The 24,867-nt window shown below is 36.6% G+C and overlaps 1 protein-coding gene across 1 annotated transcript; it reads right to left on the bottom strand.

The window, feature by feature from the left end:
- Positions 1-5,611: 5,611 nt before the first annotated feature.
- LOC123949776 (tyrosine-protein kinase Yes-like) lies at positions 5,612-9,326 on the bottom strand. The gene is given in 2 exon segments (XM_046017404.1): positions 5,612-8,642; positions 8,645-9,326. Coding segments are annotated over 2 exon segments (1,623 nt in total). The 5' UTR covers positions 9,108-9,326; the 3' UTR covers positions 5,612-7,482.
- Positions 9,327-24,867: the final 15,541 nt, after the last annotated feature.

The following is a 24,867-nucleotide window of genomic DNA, read 5'->3' as shown; positions in this document are numbered from 1 at the left end:
ATAGATCAATGGAACAGGATAAGGAACCCAGAAATGGACCATTATCTCTATGGTCAACTAATCCTCAACAAAGCAGGAAATAATATCCAATGGAAAATAGTCTCTTCAACAAATGGTGTTGGGAAAAGTGAACAGTCACATGCAGAAAAATGAAACTGCTGGAGGTCGTGGTGGGAGAGGGTTGGGATAACTGGGTGTTGGGCATTAAAGAGGACACTGGATGTAATGACCACTGAGGGTTATATGCAACTGATGAATCACTAAATTCTATCTCTGAAACCAACATAAAAAATGAAAAAAATATCATGCCTTTCCTCAGGAATCTCATACTCTAAGATGACAAACTTGGAAATAATTGAGGATCTTACTTCATTTTATCCAATCTATCTTGTTACAGTTCTCTTTGTTTTTTACAAATGGAATGGTCTGTAGCTTAAGTACTCATCCAAATTAAAAAAAAAAAAAAAGTGTCTGCTAGCCAAGTCTCAACATTCTCAAATCCAGTTACCTCCATGTTGTTAAAATGAAATTATTCTACCAAAAAAAAAAAAAAATCTGGGGCACCTGGGTGGCTCAGTGGGTTAAAACCTCTGCCTTCTGCTCAGGTCATGATCCCAGGGTCCTGGGATTGAGCCCCACATCGGGCTGTCTGCTCAGCAGGGAGCCTGTTCCTCCTCTCTCTCTGACTGCCTCTCTGCCTACTTGTGATCTCTCTGTCAAATAAATAAATAAAATCTTTAAAAAAATAAAAATCTATTCTTTTACTTACAGAGAGTGAAAAAAGAAAAAAATCATTGTATGTATTATCAAGTTTGAGAAGCAGTATTTTTTTTAATCTTAAGATAGAGAGGAGTTATGTGTGTGTGAGAGAGAGACATAGAGATCTCCATATATTTTTTTTTAAATTATGCTTTTTTTCCCCAACTTTTTACTTAAATTCCAGTAAGTTAACATACAGTGTAGAACTTAGTGATTCAGTACTTCCATACAACACCTGGTGCTCATCAAAAGAGGTAGAGTCCTTAATCCCCATCACCTATTTCACCCATCCCTCCATCTACCTCTCCTCTGGTAACTACCACTTTGTTCCCTATGGTTGAGAGTCTGTTTCTTGGTTTTCCTTTCTGCCCCCCCCCCATGTACATTTGTGTCATTTCTTAAATTCCACACATGAGTGAAATCATATGGTACTTGTCTTTCTCTGTCTGACTTATTTTGCTTTATTAGCATTATACTCTCTAGCTCTATCCAAGTCATTGCAAATGACAAGATTTCATTCATTTGATGGCTGAGTAATATTCCATTATGTATATGTACCACCTCTTCTTTATCAGTTCCTCAGTTGATGGTCACATGGGCTCTCTACATATCTTGGCTATTGTTGATAATGCTGCTATAAACATCAGGGTACATGTATCCCCTTTTTTTTTTTTTGCAATTTGATTTTTATTTATTTATTTTTTTTCAGTGTAACAGTATTCATTGTTTTTGCACAACACCCAGTGCTCCATGCAACACGTGCCCTCCCTATTACCCACCACCTGGTTCCCCCAACCTCCCACTCCCGCCCCTTCAAAACCCCCAGGTTGTTTACATGTATCCCTTTGAACCAGTATTTTTGTACCCTTTGGGTGAATCCCTAATAGTGCAATTGCTGGATTGTTGGGTAGCTCTATTTTTAATTTTTTGAGGAACTGCCATACTGTTTTCCAGAATGGTTGCACCAGTTTACATTGAGGGGAGTTTTTTTTTTTTTTTTTAACGGAATTATTAAACCTCATTCAGAACCAACAAGTCTAAATCTGAATGGTCAAAAACACAGGCTGTTCTCATCTGAGATCTCCGGCCTGAATCATATGCCAAGCTGCTTCACAGTTTCACACTGAATGTTTCACTTTTATTTTTTTTCATGGAAACATTTTCATATGTGGAGCATTTTTTTCCATGTGATGATGAACTGTGAAGAGAAAATGGACTTTTTATAGTTTGTTCATTGTAAAGTTTAGAACCAGCGTTCTCCCCTCCCATGCCACATAGTTCTATTTTTCCTTAAAAAGTCAAAAAAGAACCCCACTATCAGCAAAGGCAAAGCAAGACTCCATTGAATTTTCAAACTGAATCTAGTATACTTTTCCAAAAGGAAAAAAAAAATACTCTGAGTTAAATCTGATTAGTATTTAAATTACTATGTATTAAATAATACATTGAAAAAGACAAGCAAATGGCAAAGTTTGGATTAATTAATAAAATCAATACAGACACTGTAGTTTTTAACTTTCTTTCTTTCTTTGAGCAAAGATCCTGTTGGGGAGGAAAAGGAGAGAACTTCTCCCCAACAGGATCTTTGCTGAGCATGGAGCCCAACTTGGGCCTCTCTCCCAGGCCCTGAGATTATGACCTGAGCCAAAATCAAGAGTCAGTTTCTTAACCAACTGAGCCACCCAGGTGCCCCTAACTTTATTTTTTAACTAAAAGTATGTATATTTAAGGTATACAATATCACAGTTTGCCTTATATACATATATAATTATTACTAGTCAAGCTAATTATCATATCATCTCAATTACTATTTTTTATGAGAGCACCTGAAGTTTACTCTTAGCAAATTTCTAGTATCTAATACAGTATTATTAACTATAATCATTGTGCAATACATTAGCTCTCTAGACTTATTAATCAATACCAATAATGACTTAAACTGTAATAACAAAGAAAAAAAAGATGTTGGAAGAATGATTTGAAAAAAATGTGTTCATTACATGATAGTTTCTTTTCAAGAGTAAAAAATGTTAGGTGCTCTATTTAAGCAGAGAAATCAAAATGAACTGATGTGGCTGGAACATATCTTATTGTTTTTCTGTCATAGCCTTCAGAATCAGTGGTGGCTCTCCCATGTTTCATCCCAAGGCTATTTTATGTCACGTAGGAACATAGATTTCCTTTATCCAATGGTGCAGATTCACATAGACTTTCCCACTTACTACTCCTGTCTTCTCTCACAAAATAGATGTTGTGACTTAAATCGGAATAGTAGTCCTGGAAATGGACTCTTAGAGGTAATTTGGAAGAAATAGAAGTACATCATTCTGACAAGAACCCTGGGGTTTTTATAGATAATTGGATTCAATCTTCAGAAGTTGGTGAAATCAGGAGAAGTCATAGAAGCTGAGCAGTTGCTATACTATCATGAGTTTTTTGTTTGTTTGTTTTTTAAGACAGGGAATTTCTTTTATTTCTCTTATTTTTTTAAAGATTTTATTTACTTCAGGGAGAGAGTGAATAAGAGAGAGAGAGCACAGAGTGGGGTGGGTAGGGGAAGGGCAGAAGCAGAGGGAGAAGCAGACCCCCAGCTGAGCAGGGAGCCTGATTTGGTCTCAATCCAGGACCCTGAAATCATGAGCTGAGCTGAAGGCAGATGCTTAAACCACTGAGCCACCCAGGCGCCCTAGTATTTTTTTTTTTTTTAAGGAAAAATTCTATCATCTAAATAAATAGTGAATGTTTGACTATTTTGACTATCACAATAGAAATGCAACATCTTATCACAATAGAAATGCACCATCTAGAAATCTCTTTCTGTGTTAAAAGACTTCAAATCTCTGAAGTTATGTTAAGAATCACTACTACAAAATGGGATCACATGAATTTATTCTTATCCCATGCCATTAATCAAAGAAAGGCGCCCCCACATCTAGTCTGCATTTCCGTAAGCGAAGTGCAGGGATGAGTGCTCTGATTTGAGTTGTTGTGACTCTTGTTTTCCCATTCTAATGGCCTACATTCCCCATTTCTAGAAATGTGAATACTAACATTTGAATGTAGAGACTTCATGCTTTGCTCATTGTTCAGTACTGTTAATAGTCACAGTATAGAGATAGATCTATTGAAATGGCAATTTAAATTTTAATGTAGTTTAGAAATTTGTCATTCTGTACACACGGGGAGATCATTTTAGAATTTTGGAGGGGAAATGTGTCAAACATCTTATTTGACTGTACAATGATATTCTTATGTTTTCTGCTGCCGATAAACAAAAAAAATTCAGCTACTAATATACTACAAATTTTAAAATGTCTTTATTTTGGGGTGCCTGGGTGGTGTAGTTGGTTGAGCAGCTGACTCTTGGTTTCAGCTCAAGTCCTGATCTCAGAGTCGTGAGATCAAGCCCCACACTGGGCTCTGTAGTCAGCCCAGAGTTGCTTCACATTCTCTCTCCCTGTCCCTCCCTCTTGTGCTCTATTTGTCTCTCTCTCTATCAAATAAATAAATCTTTAAAAAATAAATAAAATGTCTCTATTTTGATACAGTTTGCATCTAATGTTTTCAAATGATGTATATTAACAGTTTTGATTGTGTACAACTTTTTTTTTTTTTTTTAGTGTCAATTTTCAGTTTTTATTACTGGGAAGGAATTTGAAATGAGAATAATAGCATCTATTATTCCCCTCAGAAAATTCCAGGATATGCTTGCTATGTTTTCTGCTGAATCTAAATTTATTTTAGATGCTTTATCAATACATTTCCTGTTTCATTTATTACATTGCAAAGTAACATTTTTATTTTTTATTTTTTTATTTTTTTTTTCAAGGATCACATATTTTTCATTTTTAGAAAATTAAGTCCATTATGGTCAAAAGTGGTCATTTTATGTTATATCCTTCACACATATTCATTGTGAATAGCTTCACTCAAACTACCTAGGTTTTGTTGTACAATACATTTAACTGTAGTTGCTGGTATAATTAAAAAAAAAAAACAGAAGACAAAAAACTTATAAAAATATCACTCACCTGACATGGGATTAAACACACAGAATGAGTTCAATAATGATCTGAATTTAATAAAGAATTGATTCAACTCTGCTCAAGAGTTATAACTGAATACTTTTTTCCTAATGGAAGAACAAATTCAGAATATGCTATAAATACCAATTTTTAAAAAAACTGATGAGAAAATATGAATAGTGGCTGGAAAGATAAATGGGTGCATTCAATGAGAATTTTTATTTCAATTATCCACAAAACAATATTACAATACCTTATAAAAATATTACGTTTTAGGTTACCATTATTCATTTAAAAAAGTGTGCTGTAAAGGTTGTTTTTGTCAACTTCCTTTTCTGGTGAGGGTTGAATTCCACATTAAGACACTGAAGATGAAAAGCTGCTGGAAAAAATAATCTTCAAATGTACAAAGTTCTTTATTTCTCTTGGCAATTTAAAAATACAGAACCATTTAAACTGAATACACATAAAGTTAGTATTTTGTTTCCTTACTATACAATTGATATAAGGAACTGCTCCATTTAGTTAAAACCTAATGAATACCATCAACTTTTCCTGACTTATTTTTCTGAACACAATTAGTACATAATTTTGTTATCCTTTTTTAAATGCTTAGAAAAATTATAATACCATAGTTCACATAAAGCCCTTTAAAAATCTGACATCCCAGGTTGTAGATGTTCTGGGTAAATGATGACAGGAGTCTCAGGAAGACTCTCTTGGAAGAGAGATTCAATACTAAACAGGTTACGTAAACATTAGAAACCTCCACAACTTTTAGTACCAGAGCTATTACCAACCTAAATGAAGCTCATTTGTCGCGTTTTAAAATTGTCTGAATTTCAATACAGTTACCATGGCACAGAATTTTAAACTTAATGATGAAATCAGATAAGTGTGGTAGTTAAAAATTGTAATTACAGGGGCTGTTGGTTTTCAAGGTTACAGTGGAACTTGGTTGTGAACAGAGCTAGTACATGACAAAGCTCACTGATCTTACTAAGATTCAACCATTTTTCTTGAATAAATGTTGATCAGAAAAAAAAAGACTTATAATTCTAAAATATGGGAACCTGATGTATTGCTTTAAAAGTGTGACTACAAAAGAGAATATTTTAAGACATAAATACTTTTATTTGTCAGATTCAGTTCCTTTGCTACACTTAAACCAGTAATAATGCTATTTAAATTCCTATTTTGGAATTTCTTTTTGAGTCAGTCATAAAACTTTTGAGTTTCACTTCTACACTTTGGGCAAAAAACCTGTCGCTCCCTTTCCACCACTGCTACTATTCTCAGTAAGTTTTTCTCCCCAAATCAACTAAATTCTAAAAAGGGGAAAAATGATCACCATTAAGCATATTTAAAAAGTTAATACAGATTTGAAAACTGGAGTTCTAAAAATGTTTCACATAAAAGCTCTATCACTGGAATTAGTGGGAAGCCTTAACTTAGCTAGTTGAGGCTGAATGCTCATTTAGTGTTTACGTTAAGAAAGATTAGTTTTAGACATACCTTGTAACTCTTAAAATCTCAGAACAAGTGAGTGAGGAGCTGTGAGTGCCAGCAAAGCCATTCATTTGTCACTCCTTAACATGAACATTAAGCATAACATTCCATCCCTCTATCTGTAAAATTTTCACATTTTCTTTTCTCATATTTCTTTTAAATATTTTCCTCTCTGTCAGTCTATATTCAGGAAGAGCAAAAGTGCATTCAAGTCCCTGATCTAGTGAAATTTCATATTTGTGGCACCCATCACCATAAGTACATACTAGAAATATCTCACAGTACCAGTCTACTTTTTCAAAAGGACTGTTTAAATATCGGGTCTTATTTTTTCATGTTATCTAAATATTAAAAGATTTTTCCCTTGGATTGTACAGTACAACTTCAATTATATAGTGCCTTAAAGAAAATCAATACAACCTTATAAAAGATTAACTCACTTTCTAGTTACCTTCATTATTCTAAACTGAGCTATTCAGAAAATGATTAATCAAAGTGAAAAATTTCTTCTACTTTCCAGTTCCACAAGTATGAGTATTAACATAGTGCATTATACTCTCAAATGTCACTACTGTCATCTAACATTTAATCAAGTTTTAGATGCTGTTTATATTCCTTTTTGCTTCTAAAAACCTGGTGCATTTCCATGCAAAAGAAGGTAGATATTAATAAGATTGTATACTAACTGTTCAACTTCGAAAAAGCTTGTGAGAACAATGAATGGAAGACATCTTTAAAAACTGGAATGGAATTGTTTGGTCCTATAAAGTTCCTTAACTTTAGATTTTATTATGGTATACCTGTTTTTATCTCCCAAGTTTTGTCTATAATGATACACACTTTCCTCTTAACAACTCTGAGTTTGGGGAATAAAAGAAACGAAGTGATTTATAAAGAAACAGCCTTGCTGCTCTTCATGGTCATGCTATCACTCACACGGTCATCAATATCATAACTATACTTTCTTTGGACCCTGAAATAAGTTGGAAAATTCATCATTGGTATTTTAGAGTTTAACACTTAGAAAAAAAAAAGCGGTTTGTGCAACCGTATCTGGAATTCCAGTTTACCATTAAAAACATGCAGAGTAAAGAAGACTTTCTTCTTTTGATTCCTGTATGTAAAGTAAGGAAGTCTACACAAGTTCTTTACATTTTGGCAGATCCGTGCATATAAAAGGCTACTTGGATTATAAATTTTCTCCTGGCTGGTACTGTGGCTCTGTAGCAGTGAAGTAGTCTTCTAAGAAGGACTGAATATATTCAAATGTTGGTCTTTCATCAGGGTCCTTCTTCCAACAAAGGTTCATCAATTCATGTAGGGATTCTGGGCAGCCCTGAGGGCAAGGCATCCTGTATCCTCGTTCCACCTGTTCTAGCACTTCACGGTTTACCATACCTGGATATGGCACTCTGCCCTTTGTTACCAGCTCTGTCTGTAGAATACCAAATGACCATACATCAGACTTTATTGTAAATCGACCATATAGCGCAGCCTTGGGAGCTGTCCATTTGATTGGAAACTTTGCACCTTGTCTTGCTGTATATTCATTGTCTTCAATTAACCTTGCTAAACCAAAATCTGCTATTTTGCAAACAAGATTTTCTCCTACAAGAATATTAGCAGCCCGAAGATCTCGGTGAATATAATTCATTCTTTCAATATACGCCATACCATCAGCAATCTGAGCAGCCATATCAACCAGTTGTGGGAGCTTCAAATACTTTCCATCTCCCTCCTTCAGGAAATCCAATAAACTCCCTTTTGACATGAACTCAGTGACAATGTAAATTGGCTCTTCAGAAACAACAGCATATAGTGGAACAAGTTTATCATGTCTTAATTTTTTCATTATCTGAGCCTCTTGAAGAAAAGCTTCTGGCATCATTGTACCTGGCTTTAGTGTTTTGATTGCTACTTTCGTAGTTCCATTCCATGTCCCCATCCATACTTCACCAAAACATCCTTGTCCTAATTTAACCTCTAGTCGCAAAGATTCTCAAGGAATTTCCCAAGCATCTTTTGCTAGACCTTGAGTCTGGGGTTTCACAGTTGGACACACGGTTGTTAACTTATGGCATAAACCATCAGCATGTTCTGTGTAGTGTTTTACCAACTTCTGCAGAGTATCAAATTGTGCTCTGGTTGTGATATAGTATCCACCGTTGTCAAGTTTCCTAATTTTATAGTGTTTCACATTGTCACCTCTTACTTCATCCCAATCACGGATAGAGAGAGAATAAGCACCTTTAGTAGTTTCACTCTCTCTTACTAAGAAAATACCTCGTTGATTCCCAGGATTCAGAAGTAATCTTTCGGCGTCTTTTCTGCCCATTTTGCCAAAATACATTCTTCTGCCTGAATGGAATCTGCAGGGGCTACATAATTGCTAGGGATATAGCCATTCTTTCCTGTAGCAATAGATCTTGCTTCCCACCAGTCTCCTTCCGTGTTGTTAATTATTTGAAACCGTTCACCTTTCTTGAATGAAAGGTCTTCTGTAGTTCTAGCTTCATAATCATATAAGGCCACAAATATAGTAACACCACCTGTTAAACCAGCAGGATATGAACTTGGCCCCACTGAGAATGAAGAAGATGCTCCTCCAAAAGGTGTCACCCCTGAGGATCCTCCAAATGGTGTCATGGAAAGACTACTAAAATTAACAGATGCTCCCTTTGTTGAAGATGATGGTGCCACCGCAGTGTGTTCTGCTCCATAATGGCTGACACTGCTACTGACAGGTTCTGGAGTGTTTTCGGTTCTATATTTAATGGTTGGACTTTTGTTCTCTTTACTTTTAATGCAGCCCATTATCAAATCTGCCCTCCAGCCGCGCTCTCATGAGTCGCCGCTACCAAGGCTCGGGCTGGCGAGGAGGGGGCGGCGGGCGGAGGCGAGGCCCGCGGGGCCCTCTCCCTCCTCCACCTCCTCGTCCCGAGCGCCCGGCTGCAGCGACGACGGCACAGCCGCCCCGCACTCGTTACTTCAGGAGGAGGGAATTCCCGGGCTCCCCCACCCCTCGGCCTCACTCTCCACCTCCCTAACATTTTTATTTTTACTGAGATATAGGGAAATAAGTTATACAAGTAGAGGTAACATTATCTATGAAAATATCAATAGACCTACTTTAGAAGATCTAGACTTAATGCCTACCACTAATAGGTTGTGCCTTTCTACTTTTGTGAGCTTCAAAGTCCAGAAAGTTCCAAGACCCAATAATTAAAATTTGAGAGAAAGACACTTGTAAACATATATAATATTATGGATTTTTTTCAATGTCGGATTGATAACAAACAAAAGCCAGTAAGAGAACTGAAGTCCTAAAGACCTCAGTACCATTCATGTTACATACAATTTAAATAGTAAGTTGTTAAACAATTGAATAATTTTCTAAGTTTATATATAAAATTAGTCAAAGATTTATCCATGTCAGAGGCTTCTGTTTAAATATTTATACTATATTTAATATTAATATAAATATTTATACTATATTTAATATAAATATGAATATTATACTATAGAAAATACTGCCAGATCTTAAAAATTGCAAATAGTCAGTAAACAAATATTTATTGGAGTCTTGCTATGTGAAGGATGTTTCTACAACCAGAGATACACTGATGATGAAAATCAATACCCTTATTCCCAAAGAGGGAAAAGACAGAACTAAATAAGGTAATATATAAGATCAACTCAATTACTGATGAATATTGCAAATAAAATAATGTGGAAAAAGGGACTAGTAGCCATCCTCCAAGGAGGCCCCCTTTGAAATGAGAACTGAACAATGAGAAAGAGGCATCTACACAATGATTTGGGAGAAGAGTATTCTCTGGTATAAGAAACATCAAGTGCAGAGGGACTACCAGGAAATAGACTTTTCCTGTTTAAGTATAAAGAGCCAGTATGGGTGTCCATATTAAAAAAAGGAAAGTGGAGGGAGAAGCAATCAGGGAGAGGCAGGGGGCAAATAATTCAAGGCTCCTGAGACCTCTGAAAGCAGTTGGTGTTGATTCCTGTGGTCAAAGGAAGCCATTCCAGTGTTGAAGCAAGCAGCACCATTATCTCATTTACATTAGTTATTTGAGTATAAAGTGGGTGTAGCAGGGCAAAGAGGAAGCAGAGGAACTGCATAGGAAGCTGTTTCCCTACTGGAGGCAAGAGAATATGGCAGACTGGTCCAGACTTAAACAGTGCAGATGGACAAATGTACAGTGGTCCTGTCTTAGCCACAGTTCCACTTTCTGTGGTTTCAGTTACTCCCAGGCAAGCATGGTCCTCATTCTGTTGTAGCATCAGAAAGTCAGTAGTAGCCTAAAACGAGGTCACATGCCTATGCCATTCACCTCAGTCTATCTCATCCTGTAGGCATTTTATCACCTCACATTATCATAAGAGAAGAAGGGTAAACATAGTACAGTAAGAGATTTTGAGAGAAATAGACCACATTCACAGAACTTTTATATTGTTATAATTATTCTATTTCCTTATTAGCTATTATTAAACTCTGACTATGCTTAACTTAAAGGTTAAATTTTATCATAGGTAGGTTTGTATGGGAAAAAAACGTGGTATATGTAGGGCCCAGTACTATTTGCACTTTCAGGCATCCCATGAGGGTGTTACAATGCATCCTCTGCAGGTACGGATGGACTACTGTGCTCAGACTCGGGAAGCACATTGTAGAGGTAGATGGAGTCTATAGACGGTTCGAAGCTGAGATGAAAGAAGAGTCAACGATGGATTCTAGGTTTCAGTCTGAATGGCTAGACAGATGTCAGAGCCATTTGCTAATATGGGAAAGGTTGGGATTTATATGGAAACAAATTGTTCTTTGGTGGCCCCATTCAGTTAGAGACATCTAGGAAGACTGTATCTAAGGTTTGGAGGTAGAAATACACATTAGAGGGGCGCCTGGGTGGCTCAGTGGGTTAAGCCGCTGCCTTCGGCTCAGGTCATGATCTCAGGATCCTGGGATCGAGTCCCGCATCAGGCTCTCTGCTCAGCGGAGAGCCTGCTTCCCTTCCTCTCTCTCTGCCTGCCTCTCTTGTGATTTCTCTCTGTCAAATAAATAAAATCTTTAAAAAAAAAAAAAAAAAAAAAAAAAAAGAAATACACATTAGAGAGTCCTTAGTACACTCTCTGTCTCTCTAGATAGACCTATGTAAATATACTGATCATGTATATATGGTATATAAAGCATAACATATATAAGATCATATGTGTATTATACAATATAATTTTAATACTAACAACAATATAGTAGATACTGCATTTTGTACCTGCTCCCCTGAGTGCCAGCATATGCCCAGGGCGTTTTCTTTGTCTAGTCCTTTATGCCAGGCATACCTAGCATTTTTGAGGAAGAGAAAGAGTCTAGTTACCCTTTCCCATGGATCAGTTGTCCACCATATCAATGACCACATCATTTCATGACAGGATTAATTTAGCTGATCTGAAATCAGTTCTCCTTCTGCCAGACACTTCTTTTTTTTTTTAAGTGTTTTTTTAAATATTTTATTTATTTGACAGAGAGAAATCACAACTAGGCAGAGAGGCAGGCAGAGAGAGAGGAGGAAGCAGGCTCCCTGCAGAGCAGAGAGCCCGATGTGGGGCTCAATCCCAGGACCCTGGGATCATGACCTGAGCCGAAGGCAGAGGCTTTAACCCACTGAGCCACCCAGGCGCCCCTGCCAACACTTCTTTAAAGGATAATTAGAACCTTTGAAAAGACGGTTGAGAAAGATGAAAGCAAAGTAGGAGGACCATAGGCTTACCTTGCCCCATGAATGTAACTATCAAATCATCCTTAATACCCCAGATATCAGTCTAAAGACTTGCAGAGCAAATTCACCAACTACAGTTAGGGAAGAGGCCTCATCAAAGGAGGCAGGAAGTGTGGAGACATGGCCACTATAGTGGGGAGGGAGCCACAGTCATGGAGAAGAGCGAGAGACAGACTAACACACAGGAGTGTGCATGGAGTACATAATTCCCTATAGGAATTGGCTTGGAACGTGAGAGGGTCTGAATTTTGTGTGAGTTCTTGCAGCAAGTAGGCTTAAAGCCTGGAGTTCAGAGGTCAAATAGAGCCCAGGGACATTGGGGCATCCAATAAGGGAACACTGATCCGAAGAGTGCTAGGAGCGCACAGAATGAAATCTTGCCCTTTGCAATGACATGAATGGAGCTAGAGAGTACAATGGTGAGAAAGTAAGTCAGTCAGAGAAAGACAAATACCATAAGATTTCACTCATATGTGGAACTTAAGAAATAAAAAAAGGAGCAAAAAGAAAAAACAAAGACAGGGAGAGAGAGACAAACCAAGAAACAGACTCTTGACTATAGAGACCAAACTGATCCTTACCAGCAGGGAGGAGGGTGGGGGGTTGTGTTAAGCAAGTGATGGGGATTAAGGAGGACACCTGTCATAAGGAGCATCAGGTAATGTGTGGAATTGTGGAATCACTACATTACATACCTGAAACAAATACAAAACTGTATGTTAACTAACTGTAATTAAATTGCAAAACTTAAAAATAAAGTTCAATAAAAAAAGGCTCATTAAACACTTTTAAAATAGTAAGTAAAGCAAACAAAACAAAATGAGGGGCGCCTGGGTGGCTCAGTGGGTTAAAGCCTCTGCCTTCGGCTCAGGTCATGATCTCAGGGTCCTGGGATCGAGCCCCGCATCGGGCTCTCTGCCCAGTGGGGAGCCTGCTTCCTCCTCTCTCTCTGCCTGCTTCTCCACCTACTTGTGATCTCTCTCTGTCAAATAAATAAATTAAAAATTTAAAACAAAGACAACAACAACAAAACAAAACAAAATGAAACAAACAAAAAACAAAGTAAAATAACCTGCTGAGCTCTCATGATGTGGCATGGTTTCCCCTGAACCTTGGTGCTATCATTGTCCCTTTCACCCCTGTGGAGTTCAACCGGGACTTCATGGTGTGTGTGATCCCCAAATTGGAGTGGCTGGCTCTTCTAGAAACGACTAATACCTTGCATATGCTTGAGGAGACCAAAGGCCATTCAGGAGAATTAGAGTGATGGGAATTCGGAGGATGACCAACAATGTGCTGCTGAACGTGCCTATGTTGGGAGGTACGCGGCAATGCCCCAGCACGATGCTGAGGGATGAGAAACAGAGACCCAGCTGTGGCAGACACCAGATTTTGTTCTGTGACCGTATGTATCTTTATTTGCTATTTTATATATATATATATGGATATACATACACGGATATAGATATAGACATAGATATTTATATGCGATTTGCCACTTCAGTCATGTGTAATCCCAACCCTTGACCCAGTGATACACCGAACACACAGTGTTCTTGAGCTCAATATTATATATTTTCCCATTAAAGGTTCAAAACCAAAACGAAAACCAAACAAAAATAGATTTTTCCCTCGCGCCTGCAGCTTCCCCAATACCCAGGTCTCCAAATTAAGTGGCGTATTATGATTTTGCTAAGATTCTTGAAGAAATGAATATTTTCTTTATCACAAAACCTACAGTCTCTAAAATACAAACTCTTGCAAATCTGTGAGAAACACATGGCCGTTTTCATTCATTGGTAAATAAAATAAATGAACATTGGTTATTCAATTTAAGAGAATATTTTTTAGCTAAAGTGACTGAAAGAAATAGAAGAAACTTTGTTTCCACTAGGTAGTGGCCCTGGTATTTTAGTACAAATAACAATGTACTTTGTATCGAAGAATAAACTCCTGGGGTGCCTTGTGGCTCAGTCCCTTATGTCTCTGACTCTTGATCTGAGGTCATGATCTCATGGTCCTTAGATCAGACTCCACTTTGGGCTCCGTGCTCAGCAGGAAGTCTGCTTTAGATTCTCTCTCCCTCTCCCCTTGCACCATCCCAGCTTGTGCTCTCGATCTTTCTCTCTTCCTCAAATAAACAATAAATATTTTAAAAAAACAAAACAAAATTAAAGAAAAAAAAAACAACAACAAAGATTAAACTCCTGGTTTAGTGAACCAGCTGCAGCTTCCAGAAAAATGGAACCAGCTGGATATGGGTAATGGTTTCCACTGTGCTCAGTCTTCTGGCTCAGGGAATGCAAGATTGCTATTCTCTAGGAAGGCTTTTTGAGGAGAAGTCACCTGAAGAGGTAATATTTGCCTTCTTTTTAAAGATTGTTTTGCATTCCTTTATCACTTCAAATAGAATGCAAGTGTATGTATGTGTGTGTGTGTATGGTGGTCATTTGGTTTCTTTCTTTCTTTCTTTCTTTTTTAAGATCTTATTTATTTGGAAGGGGAGGGTAGTAGAGGGCAGAGGGAGAGAAAAAAGCAGACTCCCCACTGAGCAGGTAGCCCGAGGACTTGGGGCTCTGTCCCAGAACTCTGAGATCATGACCTGAGCTGAAGGCAGACACTTAACTGACTGAGCCACCCAGATGCCCCTGATTTCATTTTTTTCAAATGTTAAATCCTAACTTCAGTGTCAGTGGAAACAAACTCTTCCATGTTCTCTACTTTTTTTTTTCCATTTTATTTATTTTTTCAGCGTAACAGTATTCATTCTTTTTGCACAACACCCAGTGCTCCATGCAAAATGTGCCCTCCCCATTACCCACCACCTGTTCCCCCAACCTCCCACCCCTGACCCTTCAAAACCCTCAGGTTGCCCCAACCTCCCACCCCTGACCCTTCAAAACCCTCAGGTTGTTTTTCAGAGTCCATAGTCTCTTATGGTTCGCCTCCCCTCCCCAATGTCCATAGCCCGCTCCCCCTCTCCCAATCCCACCTCCCCCCAGCAACCCCCAGTTTGTTTTGTGAGATTAAGAGTCATTTACGGTTTGTCTCCCTCCCAAGAAATGGAATAAATAATCCTAAAATTTATATGGAACCAGAAAAGACCTCGAATAGCCAAAGGAATATTGAAAAAGAAAACCAAAGTTGGTGGCATCACAATTCCAGACTTCAAGCTCTATTACAAAGCTGTCATCATCAAGACAGCATGGTACTGGCACAAAAACAGACACATAGATCAGTGGAACAGAATAGAGAGCCCAGAAATCGACCCTCAACTCTATGGTCAACTCATCTTCGACAAAGCAGGAAAGAATGTCCAATGGAAAAAAGACAGCCTCTTCAATAAATGGTGCTGGGAAAATTGGACAGCCACATGCAGAAAAATGAAATTGGACCACTTCCTTACACCACACACGAAAATAGACTCCAAATGGATGAAGGACCTCAATGTGAGAAAGGAATCCATCAAAATCCATGTTCTCTACTTTATACTCACATACAGTATGTGTCCTGTGCCACTGGCTTTACGCTGAAGGAAAAATGGGGAAAACTTTTAAAACTTGGGTATTTGCAAATTTAAAGCCTAAATTCTGCACTGAAGTTGTTTACCACTGCATGCCAGGCATATTTTTATTTTAATAAATATCTTTGAGAGGGAATTCATGTGATCAAACAATGTTTTAAATCCTAAAGCAAAATCAAGACAGAAGGGATCATTGAACTAAAAGTTGAGATAACTCAGTGTTTTTTTTATGTCCTGTATTAACTAGTTTTGTGACCTAGAGCATGGGATTCAACTTCCTTCAGCTTCCGTTTTTTTCTTTCAGGTAAACAAAAAAGGAGGTGTTTTTGCTCTTATTTATATTATACTCAGCTTCCAGAATGCCCCCAGTTTTAACATAGTTAGGTATGTATACATAATATGCAAAGAGTTAAAATAGTAAATATTTAATAAAAGTATAAACACCCTAACCAGCTTTATCATTTTGCTAGTCTACTGTGATATACTAGTTGAAGGTTCATCCTGTTTTGTTTCATATAATGCACTTAACCAGCACACCAGTTTGCCTTAAAAGTTTTTCAGAGAAACTTATTTTGAGTTCTCTCAACATTATTCTCTATTCCTTCCATTTTGCATTAGTAAACAAAGAAAATTTTTTTCCTTGCAGCTGAAATTGGAATTTGGTGGCTAACATAAATATGTGTAATGCCAGTCATGCTGTCAAAATAAAAAGTATGGGAAAAACTAGAAATAATGATTAAAGGCATGAGCTGATAACTGACAATGTACATTTTCAGAGTCTCACTTAATCCTTTTATTATGACTGTGAAATTATCCTTGATTTCAACAAAAGGATCTTGAAGTGCATTAGCTTACAAGCTCTGTGTGGACAAGAATTCTTTCCTTCACTGTTTTATCCTCAGAACCTAAAGCAGTGCCTGCATATTTTAGGTGTTTTATAAATATGTGATTAGATAATGAATTTTTCATTGCATTTTCTGTCATAGACCATTATAGTCCATCATGTCCTCTCCCACCGAAAGAGAATGTTTGTCCCCCAGTATAAAGTATATTTATGAGTTTTCTTTGGATAGTTTGCATTTCTTATTCTCTGCTTTGACTTTATGAAACCCCAGTGCTCAGGGAGAGTTAGATTTGAATCTCAGTTTTGCTACTTTTAAACTATCTATCCTATTTCAGAGTACATTCTGAATTTGTTGAAATCTTTGAAACTAACCTGGACTTCCTCTATAGGTTTCCTTTAATGAATATACAGTCTGAAGTCAGAAGAGGGAAAAAAGTTACTTTTATTAAATATTAAAATTTCAGGTACAGCTAAACATTTTATACAAAGGCTTCAACAACAAAAGAAAAATACAATGTTAGATAAACAGTCTCATTTTAAACCTTAGAAAGCTAACAATCAGGGATGCCTGGGTGCCTCAGTCAGTTAAGCATCTCTCTTTGGCTCGGGTCATGATCCCAAAGTCCTGGAATCGAGTCCCACATTGGGTTTCTTTCTCAATGGGGAGTCTACTTCTCCCTCTGCCTGCCACTCCTCCTGCTTGTGCACTCTCTCTCTGATAAATAAAATCTTAAAAAAGAGAGATAGAGAAAACAATAAACTTAGTTTCTTTACTCAGAATATTTTGAAGATCCCTAAAATTATGAAGATAAAGTAGGGATTTTTGTTAGAAGCCTGCTAAAATGTCCTATTAATAATATGACTAAAACATTGTACACTTTGATAACAGATATACACTTTCATGTTGTCCAAATTGTACATGGGATTTATATAAATAGTCTCTAATAAACTATAAAAAGTGAGCACCTACTTTTCTTTTTTTTTTAATTTAAATTCCAGTTAACAGGGACGCCTGGGTAGCTCAGTGGGTTAAAGCCTCTGCCTTTGGCTCGGGTCATGATCCCGGGGTCCTGGGATCGAGCCCCACATCAGGCTCTCTGCTCAGCAGGGAGCCTGTTTCCCCCTCTCTTTGTCTCTGCCTGCCTCTCTGCCTATTTGCGGTCTCTGTCAGATAAATAAATAAAATCTAAAAAAAAAAAATTCCAGTTAACATATAGTTTAATGTCAGTTCCAGGTGTACAATTTGGTGATTCAACACTTTCACATCACCTGTGCTCATTGCAAGTGCCGTCCTTCACTGCCATCACCTATTTAGCCCATCCCCCAATGCCCTTCCCCTCTCACAACCATCAATTTGTTCTCTGTATTTAAGATTCTGTTTCTTGGTTTGTCTTATTCCCCCCATGTTTATTTGTTTTGTTTCTTAAATTCCACATATGAGTCAAATCATATGGTACTTGGCTTTCTCTGGCTGATTTATTTCGCTTAGCATAATACTCTGTAGTTCCACCCATATCATTGAAAATGGCAAGATTTCATTCTTTTGTATGGTTGAGTAATATTCTGTTGTATATTTATAACACACCTTCTTTATCCATTCATCATTCATTGGACATTTGGGCTCTTTCCATAATTCAGCTATTATTGATAATGCTACTATATGCATCGGGTGCATGTATCTCTTTAAGTTAGTATTTCTGTATCCTTTGGGTAAATACCTAGTGGTGCAATTGCTGGATCACAGGGCAGTTCTATTTTGAACTTTCTGAGGACCTTCCATACTGTTCCCCAGAGTGGCTACACCAGTATGCATTCCCACCAACAGAGTCAGCGGGTTCTCCTTTCTCTGCATCCTTGCCAATACCTGTTGTTCTTTTGTGTTGTTAATTTTAGCCAATCTGACTGGTATGAGGTGGTATATCATTGTAGTTTTGATTTGTATTCCCCTAATGATGAGTGATGTTCTATTCTAGAGTAGTTTTATAAAGATTATTCTTGTTTTGCTTTATTTGGTGGGAAATATTGCTAATGTAAGCCACAGCAATGAACTTTTGGAAATAAATATTGGAATTTGTACATAATTCAGTAAATTGTATAAGCTTCATGTCTTTTGATTCCCAAACAAGCTAATATTAACCTTGGTATGAAGAGATGCTAAGCAGGTATGATCCCTGACTCCCTGGAGCTTGATGTTGATTAGGGAGAGAAGCAAAGACAGTCAGTAGGGGTTGGGGTTACCTGCTATAATAGCTGTATATTGCTTGGCCTTGGGTTTAATGGGGAACAAAGAGGGATATTTGAAACTTCTCTCTCCATATAATTAAAAAAAATCAAATAAGTCCCAGTAGCACTTAATTTTGGCAGGCACCAAATCATAAAATAAAGAGGAAGTTAATTATTGGCTTCTGAACATCAAAATTACCATTAATAACTGTTATAAATGATGTTAAAAACTAACCATATTGACAGAATGTGACTGAAAATGCATTGAACATAATTTATCAAACTCAAGAGGGGCATAGTCAAAAGTGAGGCATATTGAAATAATCAAGGAAAAGATGTAGTTGGTATTTCTTAAATTTTATTTTAGTTTTCCATGTTTCCTTTCAGAAAGGATAAAATTATATCCCACATACAAAGTTGATAATTCTCTTTGCTTTCATCATATTTTTCTCTAAATTAACAGTCTAATAACACAAATATCATAGAATTCTAGTCAATGAATCACTTTATTCAGGTTTCAGTTAAACATGCTTTGTTCATGCCAGAGGTAATACAGACTTGTGAATTTGTTTCCTTTTTGTATCATGAATTATAAAGCTGTTTAATTGGACCAGTTTATTAGCTTTGGAGCCCTACGGGAAGAAAAGTGCTTCATAGAAGAATGATGGCTTTAGGAAGCATAAAATTAAGCAGATGAACTCATGAACAGTGAAAGATCTTTTTCTTAGAACAGTGTTCATCTTCTGATTAAAGTAATCATTTAAAACTGAAAATACTAAATTGTAACCTTAGCATTTTGTAATGTTTATGTTACTTTAGTTATGGTTCTTTATTAAAATGAGGCATAGAAAGAAAAAGGGCATTTTTAGATTGTTGCAAAAGCAACTCTTTACAGTAAAGTAGGGCTGTCTCTGTGTACTATTACTACTATTACTACTACTTAATTTACGTTTTTACTTTATAGATATTCAACTGAGTTACAAAATCAAACACAGAAACTTCCAGAGGCCCTTTTAAATATACACTTCATCCAAGGTGGGGGGAACCTAAGATTTTGGAGTACCAAGAGCTTCTAAAGCATAGAAAGAAAAGAAAAGAAAAAACAACAATATCCTAATTATAATTATCCATAATTATTACCTCTTCCTGGCTTCCACTAACATTAGGCTCTATCCAGATCTGTATCATCTTTATGACTCTTGATATTAAAATCATAATGTCCCCATCCTTTTGCCCAACCTGTACTTTAGAAATTAGTCTTAATAAAATCCACAGTGTATGTGGCAATTACAGGAACGTAAGTGTTGCAAGATTATAGCTATCAATCAATCCCGCATCCTATTCCCCACTAGGATTGTTGCTTTATATCTGAGGAAGGAAATGTAACATTTCTTTCCAAAACTGTCAGTGCTCTTTGCCCTTTTCTTCAATGGCACTGTTTGAAGTACGAATAAATAAATAACAAGGAGAAATACGTGAGGAAAATGAGTACCAGGGAAAGAAGTAGAGTAAATAGAAATAACACTTTAGGTAACACTCAAAACCTGCAAAACATGCTTTTGGAAGAATCTGAACTCTTGTTCAAAGACTGATTAGATCTACTGGCTTCATGACATGCAATTCAGTCTACAAGCTACTTATAAAATTTCTAGAACATTAAAATATTTGTAATTAACTAATTTGGGGACATAATATTGAATTATTGAAGAAGGATGCTGTATTATATTTTTAGTTTTATAAATGAACAGGATAGATTCAGATTGCATGATGTTTGAGGACAGGAACTTTATTTTCTCCTCATTAGCCCAGCATGTTACCTCCAACCATTTTACTCTTTTAAATGCTATTTAAATAGCTTATATTGAGTTGGTTGATTGATTCAATTTGGGATATCTTGGTGACAAATGAAATCACATTTTCTCTCCTTATCTGATGTTAAGGAGTAAGAAGTTAATGCATTAAAATATAAATTATGTTGCTCTCTGCTCAATTATATATAATATGTGCAGTTTATAATGGATTTTAGGGAAAGGTTTATCATTTGAGCCATAGTTACTTTAACTTTCTAGAATAGATTTAAGTTTGGAATTGGAAAGAAAAAAATAACTTCTGCAAGACAATTTTTTCAACCAAAATTGATAGAGTAGAATGTTTAAGGAAGCAGTTATGTACTAAAATCCAGTCCATTGAAAATCTACCCTGAGTGATTAGGTGAAACTCAATTAAGATAATGTTGTTATTGTCTATGGCTCATTTGCCTGAGATTACTGGTAACCATGGTCCTGATTTGGAACTAAATTGTCCATCTAAAGGTGCTAACCTGATATGCTGTGTCCCATTACCAACCTCTGCAGTATAATAGACTGTTAAATGTGAATTATGATTTTCACAATGATCAGATGATCCTTTATTTAACTTAACTTCAGAGGCTGACTTATGTTGATGTAATTGGTGGAATTGTTGATGTTATCTTTTTACAAATATTTAAGGGAATTAACACGTATTGATTTATTCACAAAGCTTTGATAAATCAGTGAGAATTCATCATCATTATTATTATTATTATTACCTTATAACATGGGCAACAGTGAAGATTTTCTTACAGGGAAGTAATACATTGACCAGCCCAATGCATTTCTCATCATCAATGATTAAACTGGCCTTCTAGTTTATACTGTAAATCCTTGTGAAGTTACTTAGTATGAACTCTTCTCCTTTCCCTACTCACCTTTGTTCCCATCAGGACGTGCTAACAAATAAGAAGAGTCTGGACCTATGAGTTCTAGTCCAGGCTGAACTGAGTATGATTTATGCCAAAATCATATGGCCTTGTGTTGTCTCTCTTAAGCAGCTGCTTCTCTTCCCTGATAAATCCATTAGATCTTACTCTGAAATATTTTTGCTTCTCAAACACAGTCAGACACAGCCCTTATTTCTTTATGAAATCCATGTGGTTTTTTGTTTTTGTTTTTAACGAAATCCGTGTTTTATCATGTCTCCACTCCAACAGAAGAATGATTGATGGCAATAACTGGAAAGCATATGTAAAGACAGTAAGAGCACATATTCTTCATTCCATTCCTGTGGTAACATTAACCCTTATAAAAACCCTCATCACTTGGAAATTCTTCAAGTTCAGTATCTTTGAAACCCTATTTTTCTGCACTTTCTCTGAACCTAAAAACCAGCATTCTCACTCAGATGCATTGGCAAAGAGTTCTTCAGTTATTACGACATGCAGACATAGTCAGAAATCTTATTTCCACTCATTCCCCAATTCTGCTCTCCTTCTACTTGGTAACAGCACCATTTCCAAACATTTTCTTCTCTAGTGAATTTAAAAACAGATAACCATGGTATACGGGTTAGCTACTGGTAATATTTCCAATGAATTTTGACAGATATGCTCACCTTTTTATAATATACATAGCTTTAAAATCCTCCTATTCAAGTTCTTCAAAATTGAAAATTCTAGAATTTGATGATTCTATTTTAAACTTCAGGGCTACTTCATTTTCTAATTAAATTGAATAACTGGCACATATTACTGACTCAATATGTATTGTGAATATTATTCTTCTCATCATAATTATTTAGTTTGGAAAGAGATAAAAAGTGCTTCTCACATCTGTAGTACTACTAACGTTTGGTTGAACTAAAACTGTTTTTCATAATATGTACAAGTTAAAAGATGCATCTCGATTTGGCTCAGAAATCTGGAGAACTGAAAGGACCATCACTCTCCCAGTTAAAAACCATAAACAAATGGTTTTCCTGATTCCAACATGAAGCTGAAGTCAAAAGGCAATCATCTCAACCCAAATCTGGAAAGAGACAGAGCTTACAGGAAAAAAAAAAATGACCCAAGAATTTGTTTACCTGACACAGACACAATGGCTTCCATATAAAGTGGTAAGAAGAATTCAACTAAGAATGTTTTATCAAATTCTGAATTCCAAATGTAGGCCACAGTCAGAGAATGAAGACTATGAGGGCTACAGACATAGGTGGATTCATATCCCATTAAGTACACTTTCCTCCGTGAGACTCCGGGGACTCATAAGGAAGATCAGAAAAAAATGGCAAAAGATAGCAACAAACCTCTTTCATGAAATTTTAGACTTTGTGTACCAATATAGTCTCTGTCACAACTTCTTAACTCTTCCATTGAATCAAGAAGATAGTCATAGACTACACATAAATGAAGGTGACTTCGTTTATAGATACTTAAACTTGAATTTCATGTAATATAATGTTCTACAAAAGATTTTTTTAAAGATTTTATTTATTTATTATTTGACAGAGAGATCACAAGCAGGCAGAGAGGCAGGCAGAGACAGAGGAGGGGAAGCAGGCTCCCTGCTGAGCAGAGAGCCCGATGTGGGGCTCTATCCCAGGACCCTGAGATCATGACCTGAGCCAAAGGCAGAGGCTTTAACCCACTGAGCCACCCAGACACCCTTCTACAAAAGATTTTTAATTTTTTTTTACCCACTTAAAAATGTAAAATCATTCATAGCTCTCAGGCTATGCAAAAACAAGCAGTGGTTAGGATTTGACCCAGGGGCTCTAGTTTGATAATGGTTCTCTAACATTTGTAATCCTTGGTTTGTAAAAAGAAGTTAATGAGGTCTCTATTAATTTTCTATTGTTGCTTTAACAAATTAGCACAAATTGAATTGCTTACAGCAACACAGACTCATCATCTCATGTTGTACATATCACAAGTCTGGGCCCAGTATGACTCACCTGGTTGTCTGTTCTGGACTTTATTGGGATGAAATAAAGGTGTTGGTGGAACTTCATTTCCTTCTGAAGTTTCTAAGGAACAATCTTTTTTCCAGCTTATTTCATTTTTTTTTTGCTAGAATTCAGATTTGAGTGGTTGTAGGAATTAGGTCCCTATTTCCTAACTAGGTATCAGTGGAGAACTTCCCCAGTTTCTAGAGGTTGTCCATATTCCTAGGCTCATGGAACCCTTCTTCAGAACTAGTAACAGTAGATGATGTTCCCTCACATCTTAAATCTCTCTGACTCTTCTCTTCCTTATCTTTCTGAAGCCTCTCTTCTTTCACATCTCTTCTATTACATTGTTCCAACTTCTTGCTGGAACTTATTGTTCCAATAGGACTTGTTAAGTCCTATGTGATTACACTGGGCCTACTTGAATATTCCGGAAAAATCTCCATTTCTTAAAGTTGCCTGATTACCAACATTAATTCCATTAGTAAAGTCTCTGTTGCCATATAAAATGACATATTCACAAACATAACACCAGGGTTTAATGAAGATCATAGTGGGGAAGGCAAAATCTGCCAAGGTCCATGCCACTGTATGTTTTTCTGACCAAAACCATCTCTAGCTCTACAGTCTTGCCAAGTTGTTAAAAGATCCAGTCCTTTCACCTTTTCTTTACAGCACTCTCTGCCTAAAGAGACATAAACATACATATGCATACACATACAAAAAAAAAATAACCCTGTATTAAAGTTGAGCAGGAATGTATTTATTCTTTATTTATTCAAGGATTGTTCTATAATCCTTGTCAGATAGTAGGCTGCCTGTTCAGCAATCCCACAAATTGGCAGCATGAATTTCATAGGTCAGGGGTGTAAGCAAATATTTGAGAGCTGTTGTTGTTGCAAGAAAAAATTTCAGTGAATAGCTCTGAAATACACCAAAAATACAATTTTAAACTCCAACTAAAAAGTCGATAAGAAACATTATAGCTGCATTCTTGGAAGAAAAACAATTTTAATGGTGAGAATTTATTCATGCCTGTTTTGGTATCTAAAATGACCTAGAATTATTTTAGAGCAATTCAAGCTTCATGGATCAACTGAATTTGAGCCAACAAATGGAATTAATTTCTGTTCCCTATAGTTAGATAACTAGTTTTCAGAACTATGCAAAGGACAGTTCAGGATACATTGTAGGTATCAACTATATACGTGTTGGTTGATTACCATATCATGGAGAGATATATCATGGAGAGTGGCCACGTGATAGAATAGAAAAAAACTTAGTGGAATGTTCTGGGTTTTAGTTTTGGTTTCCCTCTTTGGCCCTGGACAGGTCTCAGACATTCAGGAACTCAGTGTTCTGACACATAAGATGAAGGACAATGTACTAGATCAACACTTTATGTTAAAAAGTGCTTCCTAATAACAAACTCTTTAAGGTGTACACTGGAAG

Source organism: Meles meles, chromosome 8 (assembly GCF_922984935.1).
Source record: "Meles meles chromosome 8, mMelMel3.1 paternal haplotype, whole genome shotgun sequence".
Lineage (NCBI taxonomy): Eukaryota > Metazoa > Chordata > Mammalia > Carnivora > Mustelidae > Meles > Meles meles.
This window is presented reverse-complemented; position numbering and strand designations above follow the sequence as displayed.